Source organism: Budorcas taxicolor, chromosome 4 (genome assembly GCF_023091745.1).
Source record: "Budorcas taxicolor isolate Tak-1 chromosome 4, Takin1.1, whole genome shotgun sequence".
Taxonomy (NCBI): Eukaryota; Metazoa; Chordata; class Mammalia; order Artiodactyla; family Bovidae; genus Budorcas; species Budorcas taxicolor.
The window spans coordinates 21,037,083-21,050,858 of NC_068913.1; the positions used below are offsets into that span (position 1 = coordinate 21,037,083).

Sequence of the window (13,776 nt, forward strand, 5' to 3'; positions counted from 1 at the left end):
TTGTTAACATTTAAAAACTGAAGATGTTATTTTACATATTTAGGAATTTGAACTTCTCTTGAAGTTCTGACAGCAGTTGGTTCTCACTTTTATGGTAGTAATCTCCTGGAGTTGAATGGGGCTGATGAAGCCTAGAATCTTCAGTTTGCCCCTCTCTTCTGTTACATCCCTCACTCATGTTTGATAGTTGCCTGGTCCTTAGAAACGTTTGAATGTATTTGAGGGTGATGCCTTGCTGCTGTTAGTCAGTCTGCTACAGCCTTGTGGTCTCAGTGTCCCGCAGCTATGATAGTAAAGCAGCTCTCTTACTGTAGCTGCTTACTTTTGGACTCCAGTCTGCATCTCCTGCATTTCCTTTACAAATCACCATGAACGCTCCCTTCTGACCTGTTGTTTATTTTTTGAAGTAAAGTTGCTTTATAATATGATATTAACTTCAGATGTATTTTTATAGACTATAATCCATTTAAAGTTTTTAAAAAATACTGGCTATATTTAAATGGCTGTCCTGTACAATGAATCCTTGTTACTTATTTATTTTATATATAGTAGCTTGTATGTCTTATTCCCCTATGGTTGTCTGGTCCCTCCCACTTTTCCTCTCCCTGCTGGTAACCATGAGTTTGTTCTCTATATATTGAGTGTATTTCTATTTTTTTATATACATTTGTTTATTTTTTTTTAGATTTCACATATAAGTGATAACATAGAGTATTTGTCTTTTTCCATCTGACTTATTCCCGTACACGTAGTACTCTCTAGGTCCATCCACATTGTGGCAAATAGCAGAATTTCATTCTTTTGAATGGCTGAGTAATATTCTGTTGTGTATACCAGATCTGTATCAGTTCATCTGTTGATGTACTTTTAGGTTGCTTCCATATCTTGGCTATTGTAAGTAATGCTGCTATGAACATTGGGGTGCATGTATCTTTTCTAATTTGTTTTTGTTTTCTTTGGATGTATTTTAGTTTTCTGAGGAACATCGATACTGTTTTCCATAGTGACCGTGCCAGTTTACCATGCCACCAACAGTGTACAAGGGTTCCCTTTTCTCCACATACTCACCAACATTTCTAATTCTTTTTAACTTTTCATTTTGTATTCCTCGAAAACAAGGTCAGCAGCCTGTCAGAAGTAAAGTTTCAGTCCTTTACTTATTTATCTGAATAGGAGCTTTTATGGCCACTTAATTATTTTAGTTTTTAAGGTCTTTCTCACTGTATACTGGAGAAGACAATGGCACCCCACTCCAGTACTCTTGCCTGGAAAATCCCATGGATGGAGGAGCCTGGTATGCTGCAGTCCATGGGGTCACTAGGAGTTGGACACGACTGAGCGACTTCACTTTGACTTTTCACTTTCATGCATGGGAGAAGGAAATGGCAACCCACTCCAGTATTCTTGCCTGGAGAATCCCAGGGATGGGGGAGCCTGGTGGGCTGCCGTCTATGGGGTCACACAGAGTTGGACATGACTGAAGCGACTTAGCAGCAGGAGCAGCAGCACTGTATACTTGAACTATTGTTGCATCTAAAGTAAATAAGGTTTAAACTTAAATGAAAATGTCACTTTTACCTATTTCAGTAGTTTTTTTAAAAGTTGTGCTACTGAAAAGTGTGGTCCACAGATCACAGCATTAACTGGTACCATCCGTATCACCTGGACGCTCGTTAGAAAAGCATAATCACAGGCCAAGTCCCTAACCTTCCAAATCAGAATCTGTATTATGACTGACCCCAGGGTGTTTCATGTGAACATTAAACCATTAGCTCCATTGATAATATGAAGGAATGGCTCAATAAGGCTTACCAGGGTATCTACACTTTATTATTTTCGAGACTACCATTGGTTACATTTAACACCAGCTTATTCAGAAGGATAGAGGAGGGAAAACACAGCTTGCCGATAAAGCAGCCTCATGCTTTTCTCATTTGAGTCTTTGTAATCGTCCCTAAAGCAAACAGCTCACATAGTAGGAGGCAACATCTCATGTGCGTACACATACAGAAACATATTTTTCAAAAAGATCAGTAGTCAATAATATGCAGATTCCTCTTGTACCCTCTATGCCTCTGTTATCACAGCTCTCCCCTCCTCCTACCATCGAGGATACAGTCACGTACCATGCACTGCATTTTGTGGCCTGTCAGTGTCTTAATCTAAAACAAGTTCCTGTCTTTTTGTATCATTTATGTTGACTTGTTGAAGGATCAAAAGGTTTTTTAAAATGTTGTGTAGAGTATCCCTCAATCTGGATTTGTTTTATTGTTTCCTTTGGATTAGATTCAGTTTAAACTTTTTTTTCGGTAAGAGTGCTGTGATGATGTTACACATCCAGAGCATTTAATGCCAATTTATTGCATTGTTGGTGATGGGTTAAGGTAGTGTCATCCAAGCCTCTCCATTCTAAAGCTATACTTTACTCTTTATAGTTAATGAATACCTATAGGGTAATGACCTTGAGACTTTCTAATATCCTGTTGCCTAACAGCCTTATACTTAGTGGTTTTAGCATCATTGACAGAGCCAGTTATTATGCATGTGGCTGCAGAATGGGGATTTTCTACCATTCTTCCTACATTTATTAGGCAACTCTTGTTTTGTAAAGAACCTCTCCCCTTTTATCCTTTTTCAGTGTTACTGTGGTCTCATTATCATCTATAACCTGATTACTCTGATACTTAAATTGTCCAAATTTTACCAGTGAGAGCCCCCTCTGTCAGGCTCTTAACGTACATACAAGTGTGCAACATGCATTTGCATGTTTGCACAGTCCCCACCTTGCAATAAATAAGATAAATTCCAGGAGATTCCCCTCCCATGACTTACTTTATTTTACTCATTTCTTAATCTTGAGATTCTTTTCATATGAGTTACATATGCGGTATGTTACTGCTTTTTTTAATGGTATATATTAATAGCTATAGAATGGATCAACCATAATGTCTTTACTTTTTTTTTTGTTTCTAGTTTTCCACTGACATATAGTGCTAACATATATGTGTCATATATATTAATGTCATAATTTGTACAGGATAGATTTCTAGAATGAATAAAAATATAAGCACATATAAAATTTTAACAAACTTTGCCAGATTGCCCTTCAAAAAGACTGTATTTATTTGTATTCTTCTAACAGTATACTACTTGATCACTCTGCAACACTGCATATTAGTAAATTTTAAAAAATCTTTTGGAGACTATCTCTTAATAAAAATATCTGTACCTCTTATTAGTATTGAACTTTGGTAGTAATATGTGTGGCCATTTTTTTCTTTTTTCCTATTGCTTGCTGTATACTTCTTATGTCATTTCTTTATTTTTTATTTTAAAAAAAAGATATTTTTTTTTTGCCTGTGCTGGGTCTTCATTGGCGTGTGCAGGTTTTCTCTCTGGTGAGTGGGGGCTGCTCTCTAGTTGCAGTGTGCGAGCTTCTCATTGCTGTGTCATCTCTTACTGCAGAGCACAGGAGCTTCAGCAGTTGTGGTGCTTGGGCTCAGCTGCCTCACTGCACATGGGATCTTCCCTGACCAGGGATTGAACCCTGTATCCCTTGCATTGGCAGGTGGACTCTCAATCACTGGACCACCAGGGAAGCCCTCTTTTTCTTAACCTGTCTTTTTTCTTATTGACTTATTGGAATTTTCTTTTTTAGTAATGTTAATCCTTTGTCTGTTGTATGTGTTACAAATAGTTTGTATCCTTGCAAATACTTTTCCACCTTGTCCTGTACCTTTTAACTTTGTGGTATTTTTCACTGTTTAGAATTTCATTTTTTTGTACATTCACATATGTAGATCTTTCTTCACTACTTGTAAAGTTCCAAAATGAATTTTTATCTAAAATTAATGAATCCAGAAGAAGGGAAATTTTCTAAGGCATGATAGGAAGCTAGTCTTGCTAGGTTTTGTGTTTTTGGTTTTGGTTATCAGGTGCCTAAGTGACAGACTTCCATATTGTAAATTAACCAGGTCACTTTTCCTTAAATATTTTCATGGTTAAATATGAACTTCTTAAATGTTTTGTTTTCTGAAAAGCTAATTGTCCATCATAATGTATTGGGTAAGTGGGTAAGTGAAAGTTGCTGTCATGTCCGACTGTTTGAGACCCCATGGACTATACAGTCCATGGAATTCTCCAGGCCAGAATACTGGAGTGGGTAGCCTTTCCCTTCTGCAGGGGATCTTCCCAACCCAGAGATCGAACCCAGGTCTCCTCCTTTGCAGGTGGATTCTTTACCAGCTGAACCACGAATGAATAGTAAATAAAATGACGGATGTATAGAACAGAGAGAAGATAAAACATTTCTAACAGTCCTAATATCCAGACAACCATAGTTAGTGCTTTGATGTATTTCTTTTATCTTTTTCCCTTAAAAGAAATGCTTAAGTAATTATAGAGAAATTTTTAAGTTGAGATTTTGCTAAAAGATAGTTTTCCAAATGTGCTTTTTAAATGGATAACTGTCTAATTCTTTTTGGAGTACTTCATCTAAATGTAGATAAATCTCTTTTCTTTTGAGGTTGCAACTTGTCACTTAGTATAAACACCTTTGTGACAAGATCTTGTAACTGACTTGTAATAGTAGGGTACCCCTGACTGTGATGTCAGTTATCCTGATATATTGATTGCACTGTGTCTGAAGAAAAATGTCACCTGCATGTCATAGTACATGACAGAACATTAGGTAGTATACTTGCCAACAGTGTTTTAAATAAGGTCTCTAAGAGATATTCCACCCCCTATTTTATTTATTTTCCAATCTGCTATTAGCCTAGCCCTAGACTTTTTTTTTTTTTTCTTAGCATATGAAAAAATGTATCCTTAGCAGCATTCACTGGGTAGCAAATGTTCAAATAATCACCATTTGGACTTTATGTGTCAACAGCATTTTGTCTCTTTTGTGCCTTTGGATATATTTGTGATAGGTATTGTGCATATTATAAGTTCTTTTCTCATCATCAGCAATATTACGCAATTTATTTAAAAACTTTTAGTAGGTTTTGTAATCAGAGTTCTAGTGATAGGATGTTAAGTACAGAAAAAAATGTTTTAAATGGCAAATTTTGTGTTCCTGTTTTTTCTGTACTGAAAGATAGGATAAATATTAAATACTTATTTAAGGTAAGGTAACTCAGCCTCAGTGATGTGGTTGGTCTTTTGGTCCCCAGTGACAAGTTGAATGGGGAAAGTTTCCTCTGATTTGGACTGTACATATTTCTTAAATAATTCAAAACAATTATAGACACATTTTATATTATTTTTCATTAAATATGATTCACATAGGTTGTGTGTGCTACTCAGAGGTTGATAGTAATTGTTGTTGAGTCATGTCCGACTCTTTTGTGACCCCGTGGACTGTAGGCCTTCAGGTTCCTCTGTGGATTTCCCAGGCAAGAATACTGGAGTGGGTTGCTATTTCCTTCTCCAGGGGATCTTCCCAACCCAGGGACTGAATATGTGCCTTCTGCATTGGCAGGTGTATTTTTTTTTTTTTACCACTGGGCCACCAGGGAAGCCTTGATCATAATTTCAAGAAATAAAACATTTCTAGCAACCATGAAATTAAAAGACGCTTAATCCTTGGAAGAAAAGTTATGACCAACCTAGATAGCATATTGAAAAGCAGAGACATTACTTTGCCAGCAAAGGTCCATTTAGTTAAGGCAGGCAGTGGCACCCAACTCTAGTACTCTTGCCTGGAAAATCCCATGGACGGAGGAGCCTGGTAGGCTGCAGTCCATGGGGTCGCTAAGAGTCGGGCACGACTGAGCAACTTCACTTTCACTTTTCGCTTTCATGCATTGGAGAAGGAAATGGCAACCCACTCCAGTATTCTTGCCTGGAGAATCCCAGGGACAGAGGAGCCTAGTGGGCTGCTGTCTATGGGGTCACACATAGTCGGACATGACTGAAGCGACTTAGCAGCAGCATGGTTTTTCCAGTGGTCATGTATGTATGCGAGAGTTGGACTGTGAAGAAAGCTGAGCACCGAAGAATTGATGCTTTTGAACTGTGGTGTTGGAGAAGACTCTTGAGAGTCCCTTGGACTGCAAGGAGATCCAACCAGTCCATTCTAAAGGAGATCGGTCCTGGGTGTTCTTTGGAAGGAATGATGCTAAAGCTGAAACTCCAGTACTTTGGCCACCTCATGCGAAGAGTTGACTCATTGGAAAAGACTCTGATGCTGGGAGGGATTGGGGGCAGGAGGAGAAGGGGATGACAGAGGATGAGATGGCTGGATGGCATCACTGACTCGATGAACGTGAGTTTGAGTGAACTCCGGGAGATGGTGATGGACAGGGAGGCCTGGCGCGTTATGATCCATGGGGTCGCAAAGAGTCGGACACGACTGAGCAACTGAACTGAACTGAACTGAACAGTCCTAATATCCAGACAGCCATAATTAGTGCTTTGATGTATTTCCTTTATATTTTTCCCTTAGAAAAAAAAGCTTAAGTAATTATAATTTAGAGAGATTTTTAAGTTGAGATTTTGCTAAAATAATAGCAAACATGTTTTTCCTGTTTACCCATTTTAAAACATGAAAAACCTATATGGAATAGGTTTTATATATCTATAAATTTTTAATTTTCTATATTTCATCATATAAAAAACCTTTTTTCCATAATCATATTGAAGGTGTACTTTTTGTATCTTTTACTCAAAATTAGATAGGTTGAAGAGAATAAACCTCATTTTATGGTAGTTTGAATTCTGTTTTGTATGAAAGAAAGAAAAAGATGTTAAAATGTGTTTAGTCTTTAATTTAAATGGATTAGAGTGGATATAAATGTTAGAATTTCAGTCTAAAGCTCAGTAGACAACAGATATGGCAGAGAAATATGGAAAAGTGGCAAGTTGAAGACTCTGTAAAGGTAATAACACAGTGTGGATCATTTTTCAAGGGCAGTGAAGCTGAAGAAGAAATACTTATCCACTTGCTCATTGTTCTTTAAGCTTATGTGATACCAATGTTTTAGGTTGCAAACTAGGAATTTCCTAAAAGGGACCCATAGAAGTCACTTCTGAGGTTTTTGTAGGTGATTTAACCATTGTTTTAAATCAGTTTAATCAGATATTTGTCAAGTGTGTGGTATATTCTTTAAAAATTAGAATTGAAACTTTGCTTTATTTTAAAAGAGTGAGCTGCTATGATTTGATATTGATATTGATATGATTGATATTGATATCACCTTGATATTGGTGAATGAGATGGGTAAAATGGATAGTCATTTGGAGGGCTTATTATCTTGGGACTTCATGTGAATACTAATGAAAAAAATTGCCTGAAAAATATTATTTTGTAAAGAAAATAGTGTTTTTCCTTGTGGTATTACATAACTGAGAAATCAAATTCACTATTTTTTATTGTTTTGTGAGTTTTCTTCAAATAAACTGTTTGCTTACTGTTATTTTTACTGAAAAATGTTCTTATCTTGCTGATAAGCAATAATAACTACTCCCAAGAGGAAAGTTTTATTTCTTTTTCATTTTATGGTTTATCGTTTTAAAAATGTATATCCAAACAGAAGTGGTAAATGTAATAATTATCACCAACCACAATTAGATGATTTAAAGAAATTAGTATTTTGAATCTTTTTCTTGTGCATGATAGTGTAGCTCCTTTAAAATTTTTAGCATTCTTCTGTATGACATTTGGATTATGTTAAGGTTCACTATTGTAAAACCTTTGAATAACATTTGTTGTTCAGTCACTCATTCATGTCTGACTCTTTGTGACCCCGTGGGATGCAGTACGCCAGGCTTCCCTTGTTCTTGACCAACTCCCATAGCTTGCTCAAACTCAGGTCCATTGAGTTGGTGATGTCATCCAACCATCTCATCCTCTGTTGTCTCCTTTTCCTCCCACCTTCAATCTTTCCCAGCATCAGGGTCTTTTCCAATGAGTCAATTCTTCCCATCAGGTGGCCACAGTATTGGAGTTTCAGCTTCAGCATCAGTCCTTCCAATGAATATTCAGGACTGATTTCCTTTAGGACTGGTTTGATCTCTTTGCAGTCCAAGAGACTCTCAAGAATCTTCTCCGACTCCACAGTTTAAAAACATCAGTTCTTCAGGACTCAGCCTCTTTTATAGTCCAGCTCTCACATCCATACACGAGTACTGGAAAAACCATAGCTTTGACTAGATGGACCTTTGTTGACAAAGTAATGCCTCTGCTTTTTAATATGCTGTCTAGGTTGCTCATAACTTTTCTCCCAAGGAGTAAGCGTCTTTTAATTTCATGGCTGCAGTCACCATTGCAGTGATTTTGAAGCCCAAGAAAATAAAGTCTGTCACTGTTTCCAGTGTTTGCCCATCTATTTGCCATGAAGTGATGGGATTACATACTTACTTGTTTCAATTTGGGTATCTTTGGTGGTTGTGAGAAGACAATTTTCATCAGGCTCCTGTTGTCTGTGTAGTGTTTAATCAGTTCCAGTAGTCACATGATCTTACATTGGATGCATGGAAACTTACCTCCATGGTGAAACCTTTTGAAAGAGAATTGTTACTTACATATGTTTCTCATAGTGGTATTTTTAATAGCTTCAGTTTATTAGAGGGTACTTTGAGTGCCCCTTAGAATTTGGCAATAAGACCACCCAATTAGGATAAACCTGGTCAGAATTATCCTGGGATGGTTAATAGTAGGCTATTTGTAGAAGTGACCTATCTTGAGAGTAATAAGTGTGTCTTAGGATATCAGAGAAATACCCAACCTAAAGATGATGGGCATAATTGGAACTATTAATAGAATTAGGTTGTCTGTTTAATTTTTAATGTGTATTAAATTATTTTTCTAAAGTACATTTTGTCATGAGAGCAGTGTCTTCCTTTCTAGAAAAAGAGAGATAATATGAAATTTGTGGTACATCAAGCACCATTTAGGTAAAAAAACAAAACAAAACTATTTAGGAGTCATGACTATTGTCATTAACCAGGGAAGTACTGTTTATTATAAGCCACAATAAGGGTTGATGTCCTATTCTAAAATGTGAAGGATTATGCTACCCTTCTTTTCATTCATTTCAGTTCTGGATACATTTTTACAGAAGATAGAAGAATTATAAATGTTAAATAGATCAGATACCTTGTATAGCTCTAGACTGGCTCAACTGTGAATGGAACTCGCTTGTTTATCTCTAGTCTAAACTATTCAGATTGCTCAGTAGCCTTAATTTATGTAAGTGTATGTCTATTATTTTCCTTTTACTAGTACTTTGCATTTATGGTTGTATGAATTTGTGTTTTAACCAAATTCATACAAAATTAGATCAGAGGTTTTTGTTTGTATGTTTTACATGATCATGGTCTTTTAGATATATTTAAATGCTCAGTACAAAGGTAGCTTGAAAATATTTACTAATTAATAGTTCCTAGACTCGATAGTTCTGATTTCTGTATAGTGAAAACTCATATTTTAATGTATTTTTTTGTAAAAATTTTAAAGAACAGTAAAATTTTGCCCTTCTGTAATGCTTTCCAGTAGACCTAAACTTGTCTTAAAGAGTTATGTCATTGCATACGCTATGAAATGGTGAAAACATTTTTATAAAATGATTTCAGTTCTGTGTTTTGACTTTAATATCATTCTTCTAAACCATTAATTTTCAGAATTATTCTCTACTTCCTTTCCCTTTTTCTTTTGTAACTTTATAAATGTGAGTTTAAAAAGTAAACTCTAATCATACTTCTTTTTTTTTTTTTTTTCAGGTTGTTATGGAGTTGATGGAGAGAGTGACTCTATTATGAGTTCAGCTTCTGAAAACTCCACTGAACCTTGGTTTTGTGATGCCTGTAAATGTGGTGTTTCCCCTAGCTGTGAACTGTGTCCCAATCAGGATGGAATTTTCAAGGAGACAGATGCTGGAAGGTTGATGTCATAATTCTTTTGTGTTAATATACCTGCTTTATAATGCATATGCTTCTGTTTTTGTATTTATGATTTTCGGAGTTAGACATTTTCATTTGATTGCTTCTTTGTGTCTTTTTGACATAGAGTAAGTGGACAGGAGGCTACATATCAGGGCAAAGAGGAGGAAAGATCATTTACTGAGTATCTCCATTTGCCTTTATAACCTATAATGCCATTTAATCTTAGGAATGACTGTATGATAAGAGAGATGCTAAAGTTGCCTATTTTATAGGTAGAAGCTGAGGCTCAGATCTTTACATAATTTTGAACAAGTTCGTAGTTAAATTTGAACTCAGATCTGTTTGACTTCAAGAGTATATTAGTAAATAGAACCTATACAGTGATTATAAAAGGGGATATTTAACTTAAAGAAGGACTAAGCTATAATAAACAGTAACCATAAAGATATAAAAGAACTCTGAATAGTAATACTGTAGAGCTGAGAGAGAGTTTCCAGGGAATGACAAAGTTGGAAGGAAGACACCTTCCCCAAGACTATGGTTCAGGCCTTGTTAGAGAAAGTGTAGTTTGAGCCTACTGGATGGCAGAGAAGTTGGCTGGTTTGCCTGGGCCAGTACCTGGCCTGTAGTTCTAGGCAAGTGGGTAACTGGGCAGTGGTTTCAAACCAGGAGTGTGTGGTGTCTGGGTTGAGAGGGCCACAGGAAAGTGATCTTCAGGCTGGGTCTGCAAGGTCACTGAGGGCAGAGCACTGGTGGGCGTCCTTTTCCCGTCCTGAAGAGAAGCCCCTTCCTCTTACAGTGCCTTCTGCCGCTCTACTGAGACAGGGCCGAGGATCGTGTAGATGGAAAGTGCTGATGGGATTCTGTTGGTTATTTCAAAGCAGATATTGAAGAGTGGAATTGAGCTGAGAGGCACTAGAATAATAACTGGCCCAGAGAACTGTGTTCTTTTCACTAGATTCACACTCACTTTTAGTGTCACATTTGAACGGTTGTCATTGTTACAGTGTTGGCATCTTTCTGTTTTTCCCTGGGAGACTACCAGTTGGGATGGGTGACTAATATAAGATTAGTTCCTAACCTTTTATATATTATGAATCACTACTTACCCTTTTCCCCCCATGTAAGAGAGGGTACACAATTTTTTATTTAAGCACATATGGATATTTCAGTATTTTACTAAATGTTTAATATTTTAATAGGAACAATGAAATAAGCTAGACAAATTATTGTGATCATTTTTCATATTTAAAATTTTGAAATGATAGGATGCATTATATGCCAAAAAATGTTTTTCTTTAAACTTAATAAATTTTATTTTAGTGAAGTAAAAGCTATTTTTCTCATTTTTACCTCAGTTGGTGGGTAGGCCCTTGAGAAGTATTGCCATACAGTTGGGATAGCACCAAGTCTGTCATGGAATCTTGGAGACTATATATTGAGGGTATCTAGGAAAAATGACTACCCTGTATATTGACGTCTAGGTAAATGAACAAAAATTTTACTTCTTGTCCCTCATTGCTTATCCTCAAAATAAACATGTAACACAATATTAGATGTATTGAATTGAGTCTGTGGTTTGTGTTATAGACAATAGCATTATTTTATGCCTGGACTCACTTTGACTTAGAATTAGGAAATTTACTACAACATTAAAACTGTGTGCTTTCAAGTTAGACTGCCTATATTTGTATTCTGGTTTTTTCTTACTATCTGATTTTAGGCAAGTGATTTAACCATTTTATGCCTCAGTTTCCTAACACTTTTGAGAGGATTAAATGAGATGATGAAAGTGCTGCACTCAATATGCCAGCAAATTTGGAAAACTCAGCAGTGGCCATAGTACTGGAAAAGGACAGTCTGCATTCCAATCCCAAAGAAAGACAATGCCAAAGAATGCTCAAACTACGGCACAATTTCACTCATCTCACACACTAGTAAAGTAATGCTCAAAATTCTCCAAGCCAGGCTTCAACAGTACGTGAACTGTGGACTTCCAGATGTATAAGCTGGTTTTAGAAAAGGCAGAGGAACCAGAGATCAAATTGCCAACACCCATTGGATTATCGAAAAAGCAAGAGAGTTCCAGAAAAACATCTATTTCTGCTTTACTGACTATGTCAAAACCTTTGGCTGTGTGGATCACAACAAACTGTAGAAAATTCTTCCTGAGATGGGAATAGCAGATGACCTGACTTGGTTCTTGAGAAATCTGTATGCAGGTCAGGAAGCAACAGTTAGAACTGGATATGAAACAACAGACTAGTTCCAAATAGGGAAAGGAGTACGTCAAGGCTGTCTATTGTCACCCTGCTTATTTAACTTATATGCAGAGTACATCATGAGAAACGCTGGGCTGGATGAAGCACAAGCTGGAATCAAGATTGCTGGGAGAAATGGCAATTAGCTCAGATATGCAGATGACACCACCCTTATGGCAGAAAGCGAAGAGGAACTAAAGAGTCTCTTGATGAAAGAGTGAAAAAGCTGGCTTAAAACTCAGCATTCAGAAAACTAAGATCATGGCATCTGGTCCCATCACTTCATGGGGAATAGATGGGGAAACAGTGGAAACAGTGACAGACTTTATTTTTGGGGGCTCCAAATTCACTGAAGATGGTGACTACAGCCATGAAATTAAAAGACGCTTACTCCTTGGGAGGAAAGTTATGACCAACCTAGACAGCATATTCAAAAGCGGAGACATTACTTTGCCAACAAATGTCCGCCTAGTCAAAGCTGTGGTTTTTTCAGTAGTCATGTATGATTATTAGAGTTGGACTATAAAGAAAGCTGAGCACCGAAGAATTGGTGCTTTTGAACTGTGGTATTGGAGAAGACTCTTGAGAGTCCCTTGGACTGCAAGAAGACCCGACCAGTCCATCCTAAAGGAAATCAGTCCTGAATACTCATTGGCAGGACTGATGTTGAAGCTGAAACTCCAATACTTTGGCCACCTGATGCAAAGAACTGACTCATATGAAAGACCCTGTAGGCGGGAGGCACAGGGGATGATGAGGTGGTCAGATGGCATCACCAGCTCAATAGATATGAATTTGAGTGAGCTCTGGGAGTTGGTGATGGATAGGGAAGCCTGGTGTGCTGCAGTCCATGGGGTCACAAAGAGTCGGACACAACTGAGCAGCGGAACTGAACTGAAATGAGACGATTTCTGTAAACAGTGTAGTTTCTGAAACTTAAGTGTGTAATAAATATCTCCTTAGTTTTTCTGCTGCTAGTGCTAGTGCTTTTTGTTTAAATTACTTATATTATTCCATTTATTTAAGGTAATCTTAGAAAAGTAACTGCATAAATCCTTCCTTAATAACTTCGGTCCTGCAAGTTGAAATTTATGGTGATAAATGGTTGTGAATAAGTATGGCAGCTTTGAGAAACACAGTTTCCTTTTAGGGAAGAGCATTTATTTTACCTTTTCTCTTGTCAATAATTTGAAATTTCTATTGAGAAACTATAAAGTAGCTCTCTTACCACATTAATATGTAATATATACTAATACACAGTCCACAAACTAACTTGTAAAATTGTCTCTGATTGAAGAAAAGGGAGGCTTCTTTAACCATTGAGTTTTACTGAGGTATATTTATATTGACTTCTGTGGATCTTTCATATATGTAGACATCTCCCTTGTTGGTGCAGCCTGGAAAATTTTTTTATGCTCTTTGAACATTTTATTTGTGTTGATGCCCATACTTGAGTACTGTGGGAATTATAGGTCTTGATACAGTTTGAAGGATATAATACTAGCTTGAATCAAGAGCAAAAAAGCCACGAAGATTTGACAAGGTATTTAGTACTCTAGCTTCAAATGGAAAATGGATGAAAAGAAAGAATTATAAATGGAAAGAATGAAAAATTTTTGAAATTTTCTTC

General features: G+C 36.8%; 1 protein-coding gene across 1 annotated transcript in view; it reads left to right on the forward strand.

Annotated features, from left to right (window-relative positions):
* PHF14 (PHD finger protein 14) overlaps positions 1 to 13,776 on the forward strand; it is a 195,372-nt gene that overhangs the window by 19,666 nt on the left and 161,930 nt on the right. The window contains exon 5 of the mRNA XM_052639076.1: positions 9,724 to 9,883. Coding sequence (XP_052495036.1) covers positions 9,724 to 9,883 — 160 coding nt within the window. The remainder of the gene's footprint in view (positions 1 to 9,723; positions 9,884 to 13,776) is intronic.